The sequence below is a fragment of the Pollachius pollachius genome (genome assembly GCF_949987615.1).
Source record: "Pollachius pollachius genome assembly, chromosome: 7".
NCBI lineage: Eukaryota > Metazoa > Chordata > Actinopteri > Gadiformes > Gadidae > Pollachius > Pollachius pollachius.
The window spans coordinates 25213886-25238807 of NC_136940.1; the positions used below are offsets into that span (position 1 = coordinate 25213886).

The window sequence follows — 24922 nt, forward strand, 5'->3', positions numbered from 1 at the left end:
GAATAAATGTACAATATAATATCAATGCATTCATTTTCAAATAATGGCATTGTTCATGACATATTGTTCTATAAATTCTTTAAAGTGAACTTATTTGTGCATAGTCAAGGACAGATAAACCTTTTGTTCGCCCTATTTGTTACTGAGGCAGAGATAGTCCGACACACATTTCTTGGGAAGCACGCACAGAGTGTTTAACTTTGTGTTGATTCATTTATTAAGCAATAACTCCGGTTGACTTTCCAGGAAATAACGAAACATGAAGACTCCAAACAATGTTACTGTTTTTGCGACCAAAACAGGGTTCTTAGTATTGTACAAAAAAGGACTTTTCAATGTAAAATAATATGTCAAATAATGCGTCCAATATTGTGTCCAATAATGCGAAATAATGCGGTCAGAAAACTGTTGGCTCCCTGCCTTCCAAACCTCCCCCAATAGTAGTTAGCCTGCCCTAAATGAGGGCCTCCAATAGGCTCCAGGTAGAGCGTGACACACCTATTTCCCCAGGTGACACAAAGGACTAATCACATCACAAAATGCATAAATATACATATGAATGAAAATTAGATTAATATTTCATTCACTTTATAATTCATAACTCATACTTTTAGCCTTAGACTCAAAATATATTTACTTAAAAATATTAAACACAAAAGACCTCTAAATGGCTCCAACAACAGGCCTTCCAGTTTGCAGCAGGCTAGTGTTCGCTGGAGGTCTGACATACTGGGCAGCATGGCGAAGAGCAGACGGTAGTATTCAAATGGATTTAACATTCACTCTAACGCTATTTAATTTGACATAGGCAGGGGGAATTTCAGACGAAAGTTACTGTTGACCACTAATAACAGAGCTATAGCTGTAGCTCCAAATCAAGCCACTAGAGGGTGCTAATGAGAAATCGTACATAGTGCAGGTGTAAATAATCTGTCCTTGATTATAAATCACGTTACCCGTTTACGTGTGAGCGTCGCGTTGTCACTTGTCAGGCATCGATTACCATTCAGAACATGTCAAACAAATATGTATATTTGTCTTATAGTGTGTGTGCTGAAAATATGAAAACACCCAACCTCACGACGATAAGAATTCAAGAACAACAGTGCTTTATTCCTTTATTTCCTCAATGTGACTAATACATTATAGTATATACTTTTTGACTATTTACAGTACGTTGCAAAAGTTCTTTAAAATGTAAAATAATGTTAAAATAAAGATTCAGTCAAAGCATTGCAAGCTAGTTTTTCCCATGGTGGTAACCATATTGGTAGAGAAGTCGACGTAATATAAAACAACATTACACTACAGCAAGTGATACACGATTAAATTCAAATAAAGAAAATAATCTAATCTTAGTAAACGGCTTCCAGAGCGAGATATTCACCCCTTCCTGCCCCATGGGGACACTAGGGTACGAAATGACTTCATCAGCTGAACCTAATGTGGTACTAGTATCACTTTCTTCAAGACTGAAGCCAGTCTCTCATGTCCACAGCATCCACTGCCTCTAGCGGCTTCTCGCCTTCCAGACATAAAAGCGTTACGGTAACGAGGACAGTCATGAAGTTACAGTACTGTTTAGGGTGGTTAACATGTATAGAACGCAGGCAAGTCAATTCAAAAGCCTTGAATAAATGTATCTTTATTCAGATATAACCAACTAACATAATAATATACCATATACTACAAGTAGCAACACTGTTTTTGGTCGAGTCCTTTTGAGAGCTCAGTAGTCAAAGCGTTGCAGACTGGAGACAGAACTTTGAAAGAGGGATTAAGCAAAGTGTGGCCCCATAACCCAGGCGGGGCCGTTCATACGAAACCAGGTGGTGTCACAGCCAAGCTGATGGCTTCTGACTCCATTGAAATGTTGCTGGTAAAGGATAGTTAAAATGGTCCTTCTTTAGTGCTAAACTACAGTTCTTACAGTCGCGGTGTCTAAAAGCAGGCTGAGACTAGGTTAACATAAGTCGGTGAGTTTATCTTTGCTATGACTTGACTACAGAAGTGAGTTCGGAACTGTGAGATTTTAAAGTGTCAGTACCTGATAATGAGGAGGAAGTGACATCACACACACGCTACACGGACATGTTAAGTACACCGCTTCTGATAGGGCGAGAGCAGAAGCGCTGTGGATTGATCAGTTTGGCCTTTTAATTTGAACACGATTAAAGAAAGGCACAGGGTCGCGAACAGCTGGACACATGCAGACGTGGAGACGTGCGCACACACACACACACACACACACACACACACACACACACACACACACACACACACACACACACACAGCCGGCTGCATGATTCCATGACAACCGTGGCGGGAAATGAACACGAGGGCTGCGGCCAGCGCTCTAAATGCTTTCTGCTACAGAACTAAACTCGGTGTGTTACGATGAGACGCGAACCGTTCGGACTAGACTCAGTCACCCACGTACCGACAGCCAGAGGCATACAGACGACGGGTTGGGCCAAAGAGAGTAAGTTGTTGTTGAACTTCCAGATTCCAGTGATAAAACACGGAGTCGACCAGCCAGACAAGAGGTAACGTCAAGCAGCGGGTGGCTCTGGCTGGGTGGGTGATAGGTGGATGGATGGATGGATGGGTCGGGGGGCTGGTGGGTGGATGGATGAGTGGGTGATGGATGATAAGATGTGTGTGTGAGTGGTGACGGGTGGATGGGCGGGACTCCTAGGTGAGGCTGGCGTTGGAGCTGCTGGTGTTGCTGTTCTTCCTCTGTCCGCTCTGCACCACGCTGGGCACCTGCAGTCCAGTCTTCACAGAGAAGGTCCCGTTCCACACCTGCAGGGGGCAGCAGAGGGTCACACGGGGACGTTGCGGTTTTTTTCTCATGTCTTCTGGTACGTCTCACACACTCACTCACACACTCACACTCACACACTCACACTCACACTCACACACACAAACACCTTTCGTAACCGGATAGGGAGAGTAGCTGGGGTAGGAAACCTCATTACGGTAACAGACGCAGCGGCTTTGAGCTCTCCTTTTTAAATTCCCAATTTCGTTGTATAGGCGACTGTACAATGACAATAAAGGCTTATCTTATCTTATCATCTCCCAGTGTTCATGTTCATCTCACGCTGATTGTTACTGTATGCGCTTACGTTTTTAACTATTTTATGTATTCCGTATTTACTAAAGCAACTGCAGTTTTCAGTTTCCTTACCATGACAGACAAATAAAACCTGGAATGCTCACCATGAAGGCCGGTATGATGGGCTGGGTGAACTTGGTCCTGAAGGTGTGCATCAGCTGCTTGAGTTTGGCGTTATAGAAGGACAGGATCCCTGGAGGCAGAAACACCAGCACCACACGTTAGCTGCTGCGGCGTCATGCTAGCATGTCAACTCAAGATTGAAAATGTTACAGTTTACTATAATATAAATTAAGTTTTTATAATATAAATGTGGATAATGATTTAGGGCGGCAGCATAATACCAGTGAAATACGATGCTTATATTGACTTTATGCTAAACTTGCGCCATGCATTTTTTTCCAATTAGCAACCTCTTTATATAACCTATATATTCTTATCTAGATCATTTTCAGACCATCACAGATTTTCCCACGTTGGGAATGGACTGGAATAAATCGATTTATGGTTCAGAATTCCCTGGATGGGTTAACCCGTGGATGGACGTGGATTATTTCTTGAGAAATAGGAGTTGTAAGGTGACATAGTGCAGCTTTAACACTCGGCTCTGTGTGGCCTCACCCTCCTCGTAGTTTAGAGGTGTCATAGTGCAGCTTTAACACTCGGCTCTGTGTGGCCTCACCCTCCTCGTAGTTTAGAGGTGTCATAGTGCAGCTTTAACCCTGGTTTCTGTGTGGCCTCACCCTCCTCGTAGTTGCAGTACACCCCTATGCGGTCTGGGATGGCGCAGTCCAGGGTGCGGGCCTTGTTGTTGTGCTTGGCCGTGAGGCTCTGCTGCAGCCAGTTGTTGAGGTGGATGCACCAGGACGCTCCGCTCTTCCCCAGCTGGTCGAAGCGCCCCAGGCTGCGCAGGGCCACGCCCACCGCGAAGGCCTTGCTCTCCTTGTCGAAGCGCACCTCCCAGTACTGCTGGCCGGCGTCGATCGCCGTGTCCGCTGCGGGGAGATACGACGCAACAGCGAGGCAGAGAGCACGTGAACAGGCGGACTCTGGTGAACACTCGGCAAAAAGCGAATGAAAACACACACACACAAACACATGTTTTAAGACTGTACAAAGGTTTGGCAGTAAGGGATGAATGTTAGGAAGGCACTGAGCCACCCACTTTGCCTTCAACCTTTGTTTAAGGAGTTGCTGAAGAGTAGCACGAAAACTACACAAGTTAATGAAAAATAGTTTCATATATTACATGTGATATATATATATATATATACACGTGATATATATATATATATATACACATATTATATATATATATATATATATATATACACATATTATATTATATATATAATATATATATATATTATATATATATTAATATATATATTAATATATATATTATATATATATATTAATATATATATTAATATATATATTAATATATATATTAATATATATATATTATATATATTATATATATTATATATAATATATATTATATATATATATATTAATATATATATTAATATATATATATATATATATTAATATATATATATATATTAATATATATATATATATATATTATATATATATAATATATATATATATTATTATTGCGATTAACAACATGTGACTTGTTAATCGCACTCACAGCTGGTGGTGTGATGTGCCCTTTTAGAGTGTGGTCACTGGCTTCTGCTCTTTGTGGTTTTGAGACGTCGTGTCGACCTGAGGTTGACACGACGGTGATATCACACTACCAGCTGTGAGTGCGATCAACAAGTCACACCATCACACCTCACGCCTTGCGGTAAAACAAGTCCCCTTCAACCATCAACTGGAGAAGGATCTCACTCGCGCCACGCCAGCGGCACTCACCCAACACCGTGTAGGACTCGGCCGTGAAGCGGTCCCGGCCCGGCCGCGCGGTGGGCACTCTCTTCGGGGACATCATGGACACCCTGAGACGGATCAGAAGCACACCCGCCGTTAGAGCCCCACTGATCCCTGGTTGGACTACAGCCTGAACCCCTGCCTCAGCACCGGGGGCTGAAGGGTTTGTCGGACCGGGCCGGGGACTCCATTGGGGACTGGGTGGTACCTAATGGGCGGGCATGGGGGACTGGGCATGGGTGACTGGTACCTGGGGGACTGGTACCTGGGGGACTGGGGGGTGCATGGGGGACTGGTACCTGGGGGACTGGGGGGTGCATGGGGGACTGGTACCTGGGGGACTGGGGGGTGCATGGGGGACTGGTACCTGTCCGGGGAGTGGATGGGGAACTGGTCGTGGGGGACTGGGGTCTGGCCGGGGAGTGCAATCTGGTCATGGGGGGACTGGTCATGGGGGACTGGTCATGGGGGACTGGTCATGGGGGACTGGTACCTGGAGGTCATGGGGGACTGGTCATGGGGGACTGGTCATGGAGGACTGGTCATGGAGGACTGGTCATGGGGGACTGGTCATGGAGGACTGGTCATGGGGGACTGGTCATGGGGGACTGGTACCTGGAGGTCATGGAGGACTGGTCATGGGGGACTGGTCATGGAGGACTGGTCATGGGGGACTGGTCATGGAGGACTGGTCATGGGGGACTAGGTGGGTACCTGGCCGGGGAGTGCATGGGCGACTGGTTGGTGCGGTTCTTGTCCTTGCGGATCTCCTGGACCTTCCCCCCCACGCTGTCCCACTCCACGCTGAGGTCCTCCACCTTCAGGTTCTGGTGGGCCGACGCCGCGTCCAGTTTGAACAGGAAGGCTAAGGGGTCCAAAACGGAGGAAACGCACACAATGAGACTTCACCTGGCCAATCCCGGCAGGGTCACGGGTTCGAGTCCCTTCGCTGGGACCATCCATGCAAGGAAGAAGAAAGAAGAAGCGTATCACGGCATGCTTCAGATGGAAGCGTCACCAAACGGAACGTAGTGGCTGATTGTTCGGAAGCATGGCAACCCAGCTCAGACCACATCAGGTTTCGTAAGGTTGCAGAGCAGACGCAGTTTTGGCACGGTGCATCAGCAGACTTCTGTTGAAGCGGCGTAGGAGAGGAGAGGGTTCTCCTGCAGATGGAGGGTCGCCAGTTCGATTGCGGGCTCCTCCAGCAGAGAGTCGAGGGGTCCCTGAGCGAGACACCCAACGCATTCTCTCGGAGTCGGTGAGAGAATGGGAGAACGTGAGCCACTTATTGAACAGTGCTTTGGGTGGCCACCGGTCTGAAGGGTGCTATTTAAATGCAGTCCGATGACCATTCGTGGTGCCAAAAGAGAGTGGGTTCAGAACACGTTGGCCGTATCGGAGCATCTATTTAATCAACACAGGGACTTGTTTGTGGCATACCGAAAGTCACAACCCTTTATCTTTAAAGGGGGAATCAACGTAATAGAAACATCAGTGCAGCGATTATAGTTTCCTGGATGACGCAGTGAATGGTACTCTTTCATGGAGTCTCTCTCCAGGTGAAACAGTCCCTGAGGTTGGTTTGGCGTGAGGGCCCAGCTCTGAGCACCAAGCCGCCGCCACCGCCTCCTGCGCTAGGGGCCGCGTGAGAACGGCCGTTTTCACAACCTTATCTCGTGATCCCCCTGCAAGCGGTCGCCAGCTGCAAGCAGATCTCTGGTCTGATCTCAGTCAAACCTCACCCTGAGTGTGTACTGCGCACCTACGCACAGTGTTTTGTCTGCAAGGAGCGCGGATGTGAGGAACCCTCAACCCCGGGGAACAGTGGTGTGTCTGCTCTGTGGGCTGGTGTGTGTGTGTGTGTGTGTGTGTGTGTGTGTGAGTCTGAGTGTGAGAGTGAGAGTGAGTGAGAGAGAGTGGCAGAGAGAGTGTGTGTGTGTACCGTGCGTCTCCAGCGTGACGGGTTCAGAGAACTCCCCGGCCACGGCCTTGTTGCATGCCTTCACTCTGAACGTCATGAAGCGCGTGTCGAAGCGTAACCCTGGCAACGGTAAATAAATTAGAACAACAAAACAAAAGCACACAGGACATTTGCATAGCTCTTGACACACACACACACACACAAAGATGCTTTGTTTTAAGAACTTGCCATATTTGGGCAGCGTAACAATACCAGTGCCTTTCATTGTCACAACGTTGAACTTGAAAGATAGCACACACACACACACTCACACACACACACACACACACACACACACACACACTTCAAGAAAAAAGGCATGGTAATGAGGTTAAGCTCCCAACTAGAGTGTGTTGTTTGGTTGGAACCGGAACTGTTCAATCCCAGAGCTGTGTCCCGTCACGAGCAAACAATGGGACCCCAATCGGCCAATCAGAGCGCAGCGTTGGACAGCACCAGGTGCGGGGACCGACCTGTGAGCGTGTGCTCCATCAGGCGGATGCCCTCCACCACCATCCAGGGGAACTCCTCGCGCAGCCGGGGGGGCCCGTCGTGGTTGGTGCGCCGGTGCTCCAGCGTGTAGTGGTCGATCTTGCCGTCCGGCTCCTGCAGCGTCCAGAAGACGCTCACCGTATTGTCGCACACCTGGCACTCCGACGCCTGGATCTCCGGGGTGGCCGGCACTGTGGGGGGTCCAGAGAGCCTCTGGTTTTAATACCTGTCGCCCATGACCCCGTCGGGGCGTGTGGAGAGGTGTGCGACCCCACCGTAACGATGTTAACTCTGACGCTACACCCGCGCTCCGTATCAATGCTCCGGGGTGTAAGCTTTGTGTAACACTAAGTGATCCGTAGCCGTTTGCGCCTGGCTACAAAGTATGAGGCCGCATGGTATTGTATACAAAGAATAACACCTTAATAACACATTAATTTTAATTTAAAATGGTGTATACATTTATTTTAATATAGTAAACATTTTGTATATAATTGCATTTTGTATATTTAGTTATTTTATTAACCGGTTATATATTTATTTATTTCTAGCATATACATATATATATATATATATTATTGTATTTTTTTCATCTTTCTAGAATATTATGCCCTAACCCAGGTCGGACTAACAACCCAGTCTCTCCTGGGTTGTTCTGTGCATCTGCCAATCCCATACTTGACCCCGAACCCATCCGAGTTGCCCTGCGCCCCTAAGACCTCACGGGGGCCTCATCACAGACCTGGGAGGAAGGAGATTCCCCGTAGCATCTCTCGCTCCTGGCTAAAGTCCACCATCATGTGGCTCATGTTGTCGCTGGCCTTAGCCTTCAGGGACAGGCGGAAGGCGGGGGCCATCGTGACGCTACCAACAAAAGAGACACACAAACGAACCACGGATGAGCACACGCGCAAGCACACCAGAAAACCAGAAGAGAGGAGAAGAACGAGAAGGAGCACGCCCCTGTGTTCAGCTGAACAGTGACTGGTACGCCACGCACCATCGCTAACATGAAGCGCTAGGTCTAAAGCTATTTGCTACTTAAAGTGATGGACAACAGGGTCTATAACGTTTAATAACCACAGCATATCACAGAGGGGTGTTTCCACTACATACCAAACATCATGGCAAGAAGATGTATTTTAACATTTCATAAAGTATAATAATATACATCTTAAAGCCAGCTAATGAGGCCAGTCGTGGAAAGACTCAGGCTTCTAGGGGAGCAGTCTGTGTCATCCCCTCTGGAGTTTGCTCCTCAAAGTTCAGTACAGCCTCATTTCAGCTGCAAAATCCCGTCATGCGGGTGGAAGGTCATTTAAAACCTTGCTTGGCGATGGAAAATAGACCCTTAGGCTTGAAGAAATAGAAGCAAACCGGTCGACTGAGACGACGCGAGTCGGCACTGGATTCGGTGGAACCTCGTCTCCCGATACTTGACACTGTGATAAACCGTAATAACATAATGAGAAGTCAATGAGGCATCTCTGTTGTCCATCACTTTAACAAAACAAAAGATAATCTACAAGACTTCACTACCAGTCATGACACTGACCACCACTCCACACAGCTCTGACCAGAGAGCAGCATTCACCGGGGTGGGGGGGGATGACACACGATGGAGGAAGCTACTCAGGACGTGGGGAATAAATTAAATAACAAAGGACAAAACAAGGACAACCAACCGAACCCCACCGGGTCAAAGTGAGGGACGTCTCAAATGCATCAGCTTGGGGGGGGGGGGGGGGGGGGGGCTGCAGCATTTGGGAAGGCATGCAGGGCTAGGCTATGATGGGATGGCTGAGGGGTTAGGAGGCTAGGAGGCTAGGAGAGGAGGTGAGGGTGGAGAGGGGGTGGACTGAAGTACTATACCTATCCTTAATGTCTTTGGCCGCCTGGAGAGAGGAAGCGGTGGAGGAAAGGAAAGGAGGAGAGAAGACATATGGAACGGAGAGAACACTGAGTTGGGAGCCCATGAGCTTGTGATTCATCACTTCATGAACACACACACAGAGCCACAGGAGTTGTGCGTTAATACAACAGTGTCAGTAGTGGGACCAACAACCTCAAACACTAACAGGAGCGTTTCCATTATTCAAACATATGAAGACTGAAAACATCCTCCGCCAACACACGTGTAGAAATCCCCAATGTCGTTGCACTTTGCGCAATGACAATAACCAAAAATAATAATAATTTTAAAAAAAATAAAACAGGCCGCTGTGGGTAACAGCGGCGCAGTGCAGTGGGGTGGACCGAGGGGGCGGGCTGTACCTGCATGAAGCCCTCCGTCTGGGAGGAACACAGCGTCTGATTGGCTAGATCCAGCAGCTCCTCCGAGCTCTCCAGGGCCTTAGAGCAGGCACTCAGCTGACTCTGAGAGAGAGAGAGAGAGAGAGAGAGAGAGAGAGAGAGAGAGAGAGAGAGAGAGAGAGAGAGAGAGAGAGAGAGAGAGAGAGAGAGAGAGAGAGAGAGAGAGAGAGAGAGACACACAGAAAGAAAGACAGAAGCACGAGGATGAGCCCAGATCAGAACAGACAGCCCAGAGGGTATCCACTGTTGTCTATATAATGGAACCATTATGTCCTCTGGGACTGCTGCACAGAACAGCCATCATTTCAGAGTCAGGCCTGGTGCCGAGGGTCCAAGGCCGGTCTTTAAACAGTGATACACAAACGCACACACACAGTGGGAACACAAAGATGAGGAGACCAGCGACATGCTGTCCATCTCGGTCACTGCTGTGACGTTGAGGGTGAAAACTGAGGACTAAAGTGCTTAATATCTATCTTTGATAAATGGTTTGGACGTAAGAGCTGAAGGTGTTCACATGCCTTACTTTCAATGTACAAGTGCAGAATATAACCTTTGTAAAGAAAGTGGCCTGAGCTTTGAGAGAAGGTTGGCCTGTTTGTCAACTTGAATGAATGAATCCACCTCCTCTTTGTGTTAAAAGGTCTTTTTGTTGGCAGTGGAGAGGCATTGTGTGAATACGCTCTACGCACGGAACCTCTGATGTGTCTCACTAGCACACGTCAAATATTGATCTAGGATTATTTAAAAGGGTAAAGAGCAGTTATGTGTCATACGGGTTAGCATCATAGCGAGGTTAGCTGGTTAACATCAGAGACAGGTGAGATGGTTACCTGCAGCTGGTCAGGGTTAGTCAGGACAGCGGGTTACCTGCAGCTCGTAGGAGTTAGTCAGGTGAGCGGGTTACCTGCAGCTCGTAGGAGTTAGTCAGGTGAGCGGGTTACCTGCAGCTGGTAGGAGTTAGTCAGGTGAGCGGGTTACCTGCAGCTCGTAGGAGTTAGTCAGGTGAGCGGGTTACCTGCAGCTCGTAGGAGTTAGTCAGGTGAGCGGGTTACCTGCAGCTGGTAGGAGTTAGTCAGGTGAGTGGGTTACCTGCAGCTCGTAGGTGCGGCTGGCACGCTCCTGTTTGATGCGGGTCAGCATCCCCTCCTTCAGCTGGTCGAGGACCGCGTGGAGGGAGGTGAACTCTGACTCCAGGTCTCCATGGACACGGTCTGAGTTGGCCTGGAGACAGGCGGGGAGCAGTGAGACACGGAGCAGTGAGACACGGAGCAGTGAGAGACACGGAGCATTGAGAGACACGGAGCAGCGAGACACGGAGTAGTGAGACACAAAGCAGTGAGAAACGGAGCAGTGAGACACACAGCAGTGAGACACGGAGCAGTGAGACACACAGCAGTGAGACACGGAGCAGTGAGACACAGCAGTGAGACACGGAGCAGTGAGACACACAGCAGTGAGACAGACAGCTAACAAACCACAGCACATGTTCATTATGAACTGGTTACGCGGGGCATCGTAGCGGTGAGATGTTTCCTGTACCTCCAAGTTCTCCAGACTCTGTTTGAGGCTGCAGATGAAGTTCGTAATCTCCTCATTCTTTAACGTCAGTGTGGTCGTGATCTTACGAAGTGATTCCTGGAACGCAGACACGCGCGCACACACACACACACACACACACACACACACACACACACACACACACACACACACACACACACACACACACACACACACACTTTCCGTTTCAATGCCCTTTATTTGCCTTTGAGGCAGAACGTCAACCATGTATACTTGAGCTTTCTCTGGGAAAGGCAGCGTTTCCGTTCTGCTCCACAGACCAGGGTATCAGTATCCACCCTCTCAGAGCCGGAAAGGACACTTCATGGGCGAGGAGATGCGCATTCATAATTTAATAATGCGACTCCACCACTATGGGGATCTTACTGCATGCGTGTTCACGTATGCTTTTTGTGAAAAATACAAACTAAGGCGTTGCGTTGTATACGTTACGAGTCTACAACATGCCTGGGCCTTATTATACAACAGTGACAACACACCGTTCATAATCGGAGTAATGCTCTGTGATGCAGAAGGGCGCAGCAGCAGCAGCGGGCCGAGGTGGAGTATAGGACTGCAGCCCGCTTATCCCGGCTATAGGCTGCTATTATGTAATAGCGTTTGTAAACCCCTGATTCATATTAGACACGTCGGGACGGGCTTATCTGTGAAGCTATATTCCCATGGGATCAATGAAGGTGGGGATGATTATCTCACCGGTCACACACACACTAGACGTAAACCAAATGGCAGGTTATTGATATAGAGAGAGGTGCCGTGGGATTATTCAATTCCTGATCACCACAATTCTTGCAACCATACAAGATACATACATTGGAAACCGAAGTATGACCCGGAATAGACGAGTTCTCATGTTTCGTCGCTAGCCGTCCTCCCCTCCTTTCTTTGTATCGGAGCTACGCCCCGACCCGACCGAGACTAAACACCTGTTCCTGAGGTCCGGTCTTACCTTATGTTCCCCCATCCTGGCGCTCCGGCTCACTAGTCGCACAGTCACCAGAACTACAATCGGCACTTTTCCAACGTCCCCTTGTTTCGGTCTATTTTCACCACTGTGCTGGTACTGATGCTGCTATAGTACATTGCATCTTCGTTCACCGACGCCTTGGGCCGTTGTGTGTTGTGCGCATGCGGCCGTAGAGCACTCTGGGTATTGTGGTTTTGTCTCTGAGACGCAGCGTACGTTTGGGGGAACACAACGCAGGAGGATATTGAGAGTACTCGTGATGTGTAATTACCGATGTCTTTTAATTATTGTTTGTGTTTGACTGCAGACATCCATTGTTTACGCCCTGCGTGTTTTAGGATGCTTCCTAGCAAATTAGGTGCATTATTTCTTTAAATATTAATTACACTATACTCCGAGGCTATTGGAAAGCCTACATAACAACTTCACCAGCGTTTTTGCTACTGTGATAACCTCGTATTTTAATATATTCTTATATATATAAGAATTTAATAAGATGCTCAAAATCATTTTCAATTTTATTTTGCGGACATGATCGAAAACCCTGGAGACCTGAGACCCATTTGTGTTTTGTCACAGGAAACCACAACTGTTATCCTGGTAAAGAATGCATGGCGTGTCTCGCAGCACCTTGACACCTCACCCACACATCCACAAATCAACACACACACACACACACACACTCTCACACACACACCACAGACTGGGACATGTGCTGGCATGGGTTCCTCAAGCTTCACGTGTGTGATGTTCCTCTTCAAAAGGTTTTAGTAGCTGATGTTTTATCCTCCAGGTCTTGTGTTGGTGGTCATGGCGTATTGTCCTATTTGCCAGTTGTTTCCATTGAACCAGCCCTCACTCAGTGCGTTTACATGCAGAGTCATAATCGGGTAAATAAACAAATAAGACCTCAACAGGACTTTTAAAATGCATGTAAACACCGTCACGCGATCTGCTTCGGAGAGAAATCGGTACATGAACGGACAAGCGAAATCGGATAAGAACACCTAGATAACGCGTTCATAGTCCGCTTTCTACCTGCATGTAAACCAGCTCCGGCCATTATTCGATTCTCTGAAAGGCCATGTACATTCGGACAAGTGACACGGTCCGCTCGAGGAGCAGAATCGGTATAAGGCTCAACCCGATCTATGTAAACGCACTGACCGTCGCCGGGCCCTCACCTGAACCACACTGCTCTGCTCGGCTTTGGGAGACAGAGAGTGTTAAAGTCTGCGTTCCACTGTGATCAGCATGCTGACCAGGGGTGGAGGCGGTCCGGCCCCGCCCGTAGACTGGTGGGCTGTAGAGCTGAGCTGGAGGCCTTAGGAATTATGGTCAAGCTGGTCAAAAAAGTCGTAGTACTCAGTGGTTCTCAGTGGTTCTCAGTAGCTCTCGGTTCTCAGTGGTTCTAAGTGGTTCTCAGTGGTTCTCAGTAGCTCTCAGTGGTTCTCAGTGATTCTCAGTGGTTCTCAGTAGCTCTCGGTTCTCAGTGGTTCTCAGTGGTCCTCAGTCGTTCTCAGTGGTTCTCAGTGGTTCTCAGTGGTTCTCAGTGGTTCTCAGTGGTCCTCAGTGGTTCTCAGTCGTTCTCAGTCGTTCTCAGTGGTTCTCAGTTGATCTCAGTGGTTCTCAGTGGTCCTCAGTGGTTCTCTGTGGGTCACTTCAGTTTTACGGTCCAGCCCAGGGGTTGAGCTGTGGTCCGGTGAAGGGGGGCCTGGTGTGGTGTTCTAACAGACGGGGAGGTAGGACTCTGTCTGACCACCGGCCCAAACCCTAACTCTAACCCTAAAAAATAAGTAGTCTTTCAGTATTACATCAGTCTCTGACACTGGCCGCTTCTGGTGTCTTCTGTGTGCATGGGCTGAATAAAATCGGTCACACACACACACACACACACACACACACACACACACACAACCACACACACACACAACCACACACACAGTGCCTGGTTTCGTTGCTGGTCTTCGGTTGTGTACAGAGAGGACTGAAGGTAGATGGTGTTCTGAGTTCCTCATGATAGACTCCACCCCCCCCTGCCCCCTCCCCAAACTACCGTTTGATATGTGTCAGAGCACCGTCGTACAGGAAGTCCTGACAGGGTGCATGATGCCTTTAGATTGACATTACTTGTTCATACCTGATGTTTGCGGCGGAATGTAACACCTTGAGAAGAACACAATGAAAGTCTGGCAGATGTTCCTTATTCCAGTCTCCCTGGCAGGTAGGATTAAGAACTAAACGGTTCTGACATTAAATATATGAGCTTTTTATTCAGTATTATATATTTAAAATGTGTTGATTTATCTGAATGTCAAAGTAAATTATTAGTTTTCTTTAACTGCAAACATTCATTCATCTCTTTTTATCTAGCGATGATTTATTGATGCGTTAACGATTTGTTTTGTGTGGACATGTTAACACATCTCTCTGTCTCTCTCTCTGTCTCGCTCTGTCTCTCTCTCTCTGTCTCTCTCACACTCTGTCTCTCTCTCTCTGTCTCTCTCTGTCTCTCTCTCTCTCTGTCTCTCTCTCTCTATCTCTCTCTCGCTCCACTCTTCCCAGTGACAGCCATGTCGTCGAACTGTACACCCCAGATCCTGGATGAACCCCCAGACAAGATCACGGTTCATCCTGGTTCCTCCCTGACTCTGAGCTGCAGCGGTACATGTCAGGGTTCTCCAGTACGGTTGAGCTGGCACTTCAGCAATGTTTCAGAACACGACGTAGGCAAAGGAGCCTTTACATGCATCAATGAATCCTCTGGGGAAAAGACGTGGTGCAATTACACACTAAGAAATGTCAAGGACAGTGGATGGTACTATTGTAAAGTCACATTCGACCGAACTATATTATTGCAAAAAAAAAGCAGAAGAATGCTTGTTAATGTTGGTAAGTGGTAACTTAAAAATACATATACAATTCAATTAATAAATGATATGTCTGTGTCTACAATATCTTTAATTGAGTCCGAAAAAGAAGCATGAGATTATAATTTTCCCTCCATTACAGCAGAGAACGAGATGGAAGTGACTGCAAACCCAGGTGAAGTGAGGGACTGCAAACGTGTGTGTGTGTGTGTGTGTGTGTGTGCGTGTGCGTGTGCGGGGTTGTGTTTGCCTTCGTAACTTTCGGCATGTGTATCGGGTGTGTATGGAACTAAATTGAATTACACATTCAGGTTATTTTGTTTGCACTGACGATACTCAAAATTCAAAAAAGATATTCACCGTTTTTTTATGAAATGAATTCCCAAACACAAATATATTGTGAATATATATATATATATATATCGTTGACCTATTTATGATCTGCTCCACAGGAACTAAAACCCCAGGTTTTATAGATGTGATTCAGAGCATGACGTTCCTCATCGTCTCTGGAGTGTCTGCGCTCCTCCTCATCATGCTGGTGGTGATGATCTGTGTTGTTCAGAGAAGAAGGCGAAGGCAAAAAGGTATCCGTCATCCTTTAAATCTAAGCCCAATTAGTTTGCTTTATTAGGTCATATTACAGCCACCCTATGTGTATATATATATATATATATATATATATACATACAGTATATGTGATATGCATTATGGTGAGTATAACATTTGCATTAACATTTAGTGCCTTTAGCAGACGCTTTTATCCAAAGTGACTTACACTAATTACATATAAGTACAACACTATATCGCTGTCGGTAAATATTTTCACAAGAATTTAAATTAATTGTACTTCACAAACTACAGCAGAGCAAATGAACATGTTTGCTGGTAGAAAAGAATACTGAAGCAATTAAACAATATTTATGTATTTTGCCTTCATAAAAGACGGGTCATTACTCAGACGATTCAGAAACCAACAGATTTAAAATGGCAACTAGACCTGTATAAAAGTATTTTAAAATTAAATGTAGAGACGAATAAATGGGCCTAACCCAGTCATGCCTTAATGCAGCACCCAGATCCACAAAGACATGCTCGCCAGTGCACATGTTCACTACTCCTACTCGATGTGAGCAGTGATCAGATAAAAAGAGAAGAGAAACAGAGAGACAGCCATAAGAGACAATGACAGGAAACCACACGCCATAAAGAGAATGCATATTGCCCCGCTACTGTCCAATACCTCTAGTTTAAAAAACGCTGCACCTTTCATACCTGACTTAAGAACTCTATGCCACTAGATATACTGGAACCTGTGAGCATATCTCTCTGTAACATTGCCTCATTTGAGGGGGACGGGGACGGGGACGGGGGAAGTATTCCCTCCTTATTTTGAGATTTGCTCAGTTGTTCCTCTTGTACCAGTGTCAAAACCCAGTTCGGGACAATGATTTGGAACGAAACTGCTTGGGTCTGCTTGTATAACAATCACAATTTAACGTTCTGAAACTTGGCAGGGACATGAAGCCGTATGTGGCTATCGCAGCGGCAGAGAGCTCATGCTAAAATGATGGGAAGCTGGCCATGCAGAGGCTCGTCAGAAAGCAACACGCAAGCTTCAGGAATTATATTTCAGCGGCAGAGAGACTCAATTAATGATCACATAAAATTGTTATTGTTAAGTTAGGGTTAGGGTTAGTTAAGGTCCATAAGGGTAAAGGTAGTAGATTCATAATAACTGCTCTAAAATTGTTTTTGGCATATTATTTTCTGTCTGCCTCCATACACGTCAACTGAGTATCAGTCTGCCAAAACAAACAAGATGGCTGACATTTATATTATTCTCAGTGGAAAACGCAATATTTCGATATAGATTTGGCATTAAATAGGTTTTGATAACATTTTTAGCGAGAAATGTGCCTTTTATTTTCGTAATCTTCGTTCCGTTATTTTATATGACGTTTAGTCATATGACTTGTTAGTTATTGGGAATATTCTTTCAGGTCTCGCCAGATAATTGTTAGAATACAACGTTTTCTATTGTATCTATGGACGCTGCTCCCCCTCAAAACCAAACATGGCTGATTGTATACATATTTATACTAAGCACAATATGCTTGTTTTGGCATTCAAATGCACTTTGATAACATTTAAAGCAAGAAATGTGCCTTTTCGGAATTTGAGATCGTACCCAGCAGCCCAACTGTAGTCCCTGTCGTTCGATATTTATCATGTGTTTCAAATAATCATACTAGGCCGGCATATTTTTTGCTTGGTTTTCCTTAAGCGATGACCTGCCCCATTTATGGTAACACCCGTCCACCATCGGCGACCAGCAGGCAACAAACCAGCAAACCCGACACTCTGGTGGCCAGCAGAGTCCCCCCACAGGCCCAGACACCCCTGAAGGCAAAGTGTCAAGATGTCCCTGAGCAAGACACCTCACCCTAACTGCTTCCCACGAGTTGGCTGTCGCCTTGCATGGTTGACACCGCCGTCGGTTTGAATGTGTGAATGAATGGTTAAAATATATATATATATATATATATATATATAGCGTTATTCTCTCACCTCACAGTGTATTTAACAGCTGATATGTATTTATACAGGACCAAATAATGGTATAGTGTTTATTTCGCATTTACAATATTTAATTCATATTTTTGGTACAATATTTGGACCTTACTTAATTTGGCCGTAGTTGAAATAGGCCTTGGATAATTGTTATGTGGTGTTCGGATTTCTTTTCTTTTTGCGCCTGTATGTGGAAAATCCTTCAAACAGAGCTTTGTAATGTAGCATTTGCATGATTTACTCTTTTGAGTGTCTCACTGTGCACTAGATGTATATAATAAATGTCAACTACTTTTGAAAAAAAAATTAAAAGTCCATTCCAGACATGACCAGATGATAACAGTCTGTACCCCTGAGAAGGTCTGCACACACACACACACACACACACACACACACACACACACACACACACACACACACACACACACACACACACACACACAACGCAGACTACATCTGCTGGCATGGGTTCCTCAAGCTTCACGTCGGAAACTCCAGGGTGTCTATTCTGAGTCTGAGGGCCCTATCTTGCATCCGGCGCCACTGACTTTCTACACTGGCGCATGTGTCGTTGCTAGTTTGCAACTGGCGCAGAGCGTTCTTTTCCCTCCACCGCCACGCGCCTGTAAATGAGGGAATGATCTTGCGCCCCAAGGGGCGGTTCGGCGAAAGAAGGAGGCGTGTTCTGGCGCAAACGTTCCCTGGTGCTATTGTGCAGTTTCAGAAAACAATTGCGCCACAAACCAGGAAATACCTGGTTTAAAGTCAGTGGCGCGTTGTTCAGATGCTATTTTAAGGGCGCATGCATAATGTTCCTTGTGCACCTCGCGCATACACTTTGCTTCTCTCATTTACCTAGCCACATATTCTTGGTAAATTATTTGTGAAAGAACAGCTGATACAGCGGTAATAAGTTGTACTTTTAAATCAATGCATCTGCAAACACCGTACAGCACACACATATTTTCTTGACACAGACATCGTGTACAAGCCCATAACTTTTAGGATTGATGAGTATTTGATCGTGAGAAAACATTGTTTTACCGCGAGTTAGTGTTAAAAAGAATGAATGAATGCGGGCGCGCGTGCGTGTATGTGTAAAATAATTAATGAATGCGGGGGCGCGTGTGTGCATCCATCTGTTTAAACACACGCAAACTAAACACGTAACTTAAGGTTAAGAAATTAACCAAGGTTTTCTGATATATGAGTGAGGTATCTCACTATGGGACACGCCCCTCGCGTTGGCCTTAGCCGAGGCCAACGCGAGCAACAAAGCCGTTTTAAATTAGAGCGTCTTAAGCTCTACCTGTTGTAAGGGCTCAAACGGTGGGCGTGACAGTGCATCAAGCACCGTAGATAAATCCCACGGAGCAGCCAAGCTCCGCGACACCGGCCGAAGACGGCGTGCACCTTTCATAAACCGGCAAACGATCGGGTGCTGACCTGCCGTTCTGTCCCCAAAACCTATGTGACAAGCCGATATTGCGGCTAAGTACACTTTGACCGTGGAGAAAGCCCTGCCTTTATCCAGCAAGTCCTATAGAAATGTCAGAATAACAGGCACGGGACTCTGGAAAGCTATTTCCCCAGCTTTCGCGCACCACTCCTCGAACGCACGCCATTTTCCGTCATATGCGTAACGCGTAGAGGAAGCCCTGGCGCCCTGGATAGTCGTAATGACATTCCAAGGGAGTCCATCCGTCGTTAGGTTCATCCTTTCACGGGCCAGGCCCACAGAGCCATGCGTTCCGGATGAGGATGGAAGATTTCCCCATGCGCTTGCGTCAGGAGATCCCTGCGTAAAGGCAGAGGCCCAGGCTGGCTGCACAGCAACTGGACTATTTCCGCCAACCAATATTTTCCCGGCCAACGGGGGGCTATAAGGATCAGCGCATGACCCTTCTCTCGCACTCTGGCGAGAGTAGGAATGATCAGTTCTAATGGGGGAAAAGCGTACAGGAGGACGCGTGGCCACTCGTATGCCAAAGCATCCAGCCCCATCGGGGCGCTCCGACCGGTCAGGGAATAGAACAGAGGGCACTGAGTGTTCTCCTCTGATGCAAAGAGATCGACCTCTGCTCGACCGTATCTCTCCCATATCTGGTTCACGACCACGTTGTGGAGTTTCCAGTCCTTGTAGCGAGGGTCGCCCCTGGACATCAAATCTGCTCCCCAGTTCCGCGCGCCCGGTACGTGCGTTGCTCTCAGCGACGACAGGTGGGCGTGGCCCCACATGGTCAGTCTGTGTGCCAACGTGTGCATTTGAGGGGAGCGTAGCCCCCCCTGACGGTTTATATACGCCACCACCGTGGTGTTGTCCGTCCTGACTAGAACATGTTGCCCTCTCAGAAAGGGAAGAAAATGTTTCAGCGCCAGTGACACCGCCTGAAGCTCCAGGCAGTTTATGTGAACAAACTGCATATGTGAGCTCCACGTGCCATTCACTGTTCTGCCCTCGTAGACAGCTCCCCAGCCCGCCCGGGAGGCATCCGTCGAAAGGACCTTCCTTGCCAGGATAGTTCCCATGGTAACGCCTGTAGTCAGAAAGGACGCGCGTCCCCAAGGGCGCAGCGCCAAGACGCACGCCATGGAGATCAAAACTCGGCGATGGCCATGGCACGTTGGGTTCAATCCGAGTGATGCAACCCATCGCTGGACCGGCCTCATATGGAGGCGGCCAAGTGGGACTACTACCAGCGCCGACGCCATCAGACCCAAAAGTCTGAGGCACGTTCTGAACTTCAACATCGTCCCCCTGCGAAAAAGCGCCAGACAAGCCTGAAAGGCTTCCACTCTCTCCGCGGATAGACGTGCTTTGAACGTCACTGAATTGAGGCACAGGCCTATGAACGTTATGCTTTGAGTGGGGACCAAAACACTCTTTTTCACGTTTATTGTGAAACCCAGGGACATTAGGTGCGATATGAGCACGCTGGTTTGCGCCTGAGCCTCCTGGGATGACTGTGTGGCTAGAAGCCAGTCGTCTATGTACGTTGCTAAACGCATTCCCTTCAACCGGAGGGGCGCGATAGCAGCCTCCGTGCACTTCACAAACACCCGTGGACTTAACGAAAGGCCGAACGGGAGAACCAAATACTCGTATGTTACGCCCTGGAAGGCGAACCTGAGATATTTCCTGTGAGGAGGATAAATGGGGATATGGAAATAAGCGTCCCTCAGATCTATGCTCGTGAACCAGCCTCCCGGGCGCACGAAGCGTATGAGAGCGGCGTGTGTCAGCATCCTGAAACTGTACTGTCTCATGTATCTGTTGAGAGCGCGTAAATCTAATATCGGCCGGAGGTCCCCTCCCTTCTTTGGGACTAGAAAGTACCTCGAGTAAAAACCGCTTTGGTTTTTCTCCGGTGGCACGATCTGAATAGCCCGTTTGTTTTTTAGAGAGGTGATTTCCTCCTGTAAAACACGAGCTTTCTCTCCACGGGCCTGCGACTGCAGTATCCCGTTGAAACAGGGAGGAGTGGACGCAAATTGGAGCCTGTAGCCGGTGGTTACAGTTTTTATAACCCAATCTGACGCACCACATGCACGCCACTGTTGAGCCCGACCAGACAGCGGCCCCAGCGTCGCTGGTCCCGCTGTCGTGCCGGGCAGAACGGGCATGGTGGGCTGCGCACCGGCGCTTGTGCCCACCAGGCACCGTTTTATTACATTCTGTTCCTTTTTTATGTTTATCATTTTTTTCATTTTTTCTGTTTTCACAATCAGCTGCGCCCTCGGCACGGAGCCTGGATGCGCGCTGGCACAGAACATTTTCAATGAACAATGATTTAGGGAAGGGGGACACATGTGTGATGTTGGGCACTGGCGTGTGCTTATACATACGCATGCGTCTGCGAGACACTGCTGCCGCTCCACCGAGCTCTCTGCAGGTCCGACCCTTCTCTCCTTCGCGCCGTGAACTGTGAAGGCTGAACGGCCTTCTGCACGCCTTTTGCAGGGCTTGGAACACGCCCTCTGTAACCCTTTCTGGAACCGGGTTTGGAACAGAACATCTAGGGGGGCAGGCGACGGCGTCTGGCCGGGCCCGCCATACCCCCCTGGCCACAGCGCCTCAGGTAGCGCGCCGTTTCTTCACGGCTCCCTGAGTAGCCGAAGGGGCCGCACGGCCACCTGGCGCCGCCCCGGGCGCGGGTGGTTTCCTCGCCCACGCGCCACTGTGCTCCGGCGGCTTGTTCTGGCCCCGGCCGGCACCGTGGGTTGAGTGGGGCTGACGCTTCTGGATGCGGTAAGCCGGCGGAGGAGCGCGGGGCTGGGTGAACACCTGGCCGGGTGCGTTGGCGGGGAAAGGCGCTCTTCTGGGAAGACACAGACGCAGCGCCTCACCCTCCCTCTTTTTCTCCTCCCAGCGTTTTAGCATGACGTCATACGCTGGGCCAAACAGGCCCTTCGGGTCCACAGGCACGTCGAGGAGTTGGGTTTTTTCCCGCTGAGAGAGACTGGACAGGTTCAGCCACCTTGCTCTCTCCTGCGCGACCATCAGCGCCATGGCCCTTCCGGACGCTTGGACAGCGCTCCTGTGAAGGCGTAGGCACAGGTCCGTCACCACGCACAATTCATCCCAGAGGGCTGGGGTTGGTGACGATGACATGTCGACCTCCAGCTCAGCCTGGTAGGCCAGCAGCAACGACGATGCGTTGAGGGCCCTCACCGTCGTGGCCATCGCCTTGTAGCCCTTCTCGGTCATTGACGACTGGAAGGAGTCGGCTCTGGACGGCAGTGTAGGGCTCGCCGAAGTCATGGCGGACTTCTGCGTGGGGTGGAGGTGCGACGCCAGCAGTGGTTCAACCGGAGGCAGGTGGGAGAACCCCTTTTCCTCCATACCGGCCCAATCCAACCCTGAGCCACCCTGGACAGGGATCTTGGCTGAGAGAGGCTTGCTCCAAGACCGAGTCGCTTCATCCAGGCACTCGGGAAAGGCCGGAAGTAGCAGGCTGGTCGAGGCCTTCGCCTTTGGGAGTCGCTTGCCCTCGTAGCGAGATGTGGCGGTCTCCACCGGGGGCTCAGGCCACTCGATGTTCAGCCTCGCAGCCGCCCTCTTGCAGGCCTCGTGGAGGTCCATGCTGACGGCCGGGTTCAGGGAGCTGGTGCACGCGCCGCCGACCACCATAGGCGACGCGGTGCGGGGGGAAAAAGAATCTAAATCCTCGTCAGAGCCGAGGCTAATAGATTCCTCCCCCGACTCGGAGTAACCGCCCTCGGCCTCGTCAGGCCCTGCCAGCAGGCTAGCCTCGATAGCGTCGGGTTGAGTCAACTCCAGCGGGTGGGAAGCTTCGGTGAGGTCCACCTCCGATCCCCAGCTGGCGCCCATGGGGGCGGCGAGCCCCAGGGAACCTCCCGCTAGCTCCGGTAGTGGTGGGTCGGTTACCCCCATTACCGGATCTTCTGCGAAGAGCTTCGCCTGCTTATTCAGCCGGCGTTTGCGGGTTTTATTAGTAAACCGCGCGCAATGCTCGCAGGTGGCCGGGAATTCAAGGGCAGCCATGGCATGTTCCAGCCCAAGGCAGCGAATGCAGGCGGTGTGGCTATCCGCTCCCGACATCTTGCTCCCGCACACGCAGGACTTTGTCGGAGGCTTCCCCGAGCCCTCGGTTAGGGTAGGTTCAACCGCGAACTGCATGGTCTCCGCTTTCCGCTTATGCCCAGCCGCTGTTTGGTGACAGGTCAGCTTGGGCACGTGGATTGCAGCTAGTGTGGGTACTAGCAGCTAGTACGGATAATAGCAGCTACTGTTTGGTGACAGTCTAGCTTTGTTTTGCCTCACAGAGGTCAGTTGTAGAGGTGGTTCGGTCGCGAACTGATTCGTTCGAACGAACGAATCGTTAGAACGAACGATCCGAACTGGTTCTTCTCTCTCGTTCGCGTCGTTCGCGTCGGTCGTCTCGTTCGCGTCGGTCGTCTCGTTCGCGACGTTCGTGACTCAGAATTGACTCCTCCCAGACCCACGACTCGCAGACAGTTCGTTCAGGAAGACGAGGGACCGAGGCGACTCACGGCACACACTGTTGCTTGCACTGCACCAGGAGCAGGTTATAGTTATAAGTAGGCTTTACTTAGTTAGCTTCAACGATACATGAAGTAAACATACTTGGAACGTCCATGTAGGCCTACGCAGCAGCACTATGCGCAGGTGATGCCGCATGATATGCCGCAAGGCATATCATTATTAACTAACGCATTATCTCTGAGGTGAAGTAAAGCCTCAGGTGGTCCGTTACATTTTCTTGTCAAGTAGCCTGGTGTTTACATTTTAGGGTTAGGGTTTCACATTGTTCCTTTATCTCGGGTATTTTTTTGATATATAAAATTAACGATATTGACTCAACTTTCAGGATAAAGTGATTCGATTCGCCATTCGATTCACCGGAAACTCGACTGAACCAGTTCAGTCGAGTTTCCGGTAGCACTGAGTCTGACTGACTCAGCTGAGAACCATGCAATGGGTGCATTGCATGATGCGATTCACCGCTACCGGAAACGGAAACTGGACTGAACCGGAAACTGGGCTGAACGAACGAACGAACGATTCGCGAACGACTCATCTTGGCGAACTGACTGACGCGAACTGGTTCACGTAAACGAATCATTGAATCCACCTCTAGTCAGTTGCAGCGATGTAGGCTAGCGTTCGGTGACCGAGGGGTTAGCTCGCTCTGGGAACAGTATGCTAAGCCGTCCACAACTTCTGTCCGAGAGGTGCTTCTAGGAGCGAGAAGAGGTTAAAGACTGAAAAGATGACGTGACGACGGGACTTATGTAGTAGGAGGGAGTCCCTCCCCTGCAGGCAGACGTTACACACGTTACATTACGCCAGTCACGACTGGCGTAATGTAAAATTGCTTCTGGGGGACAAGCGCGAGGGGCGTGTCCCATAGTGAGATACCGAGCGAATATTGAAAGAAAACGCATAATACCGTGGCGACCACGGGTGTAGGCGCTCATTCAGTTGCGCAAGGGATTCTGGGGGGTTCATTTATCCTGGGGGTTTTGGACCCTTTCGGGGACAGTGTGGTTGTTGGGTTGAGTGGGGTTAATGGGTTGGGGTAGTTAATTAGTTGTGTGTTGAGTGTTGACATGTTGTGTGCATCGTTGCCCCCACCGTCACCGAGAGTGACGTGTT

The 24922-nt window shown here is 48.7% G+C and overlaps 1 protein-coding gene and 1 long non-coding RNA gene across 2 annotated transcripts; one reads left to right on the forward strand and one right to left on the reverse strand.

Moving 5' to 3' along the window:
• Positions 1 to 2544: 2544 nt before the first annotated feature.
• On the reverse strand, positions 2545 to 12453 carry fsd1 (fibronectin type III and SPRY domain containing 1). Its single transcript, XM_079740367.1, has 13 exons — positions 12320 to 12453; positions 11332 to 11427; positions 10882 to 11013; positions 9751 to 9852; positions 9349 to 9371; positions 8219 to 8340; positions 7458 to 7667; positions 6967 to 7065; positions 5736 to 5886; positions 5007 to 5089; positions 3866 to 4117; positions 3227 to 3315; positions 2545 to 2806 (listed from the first exon to the last, which is right to left on the reverse strand). Exons 1-13 carry the CDS (start codon positions 12332 to 12334, stop codon positions 2696 to 2698), a joined length of 1485 nt encoding a protein of 494 aa, XP_079596493.1. The 5' UTR covers positions 12335 to 12453; the 3' UTR covers positions 2545 to 2695.
• Positions 12454 to 14466: 2013 nt separating this feature from the next.
• LOC307077745 lies at positions 14467 to 18110 on the forward strand. Its single transcript, XR_013811954.1, has 5 exons — positions 14467 to 14561; positions 14903 to 15229; positions 15350 to 15382; positions 15660 to 15794; positions 17495 to 18110. It is a non-coding gene; the product is annotated as an uncharacterized lncRNA (long non-coding RNA).
• Positions 18111 to 24922: the final 6812 nt, after the last annotated feature.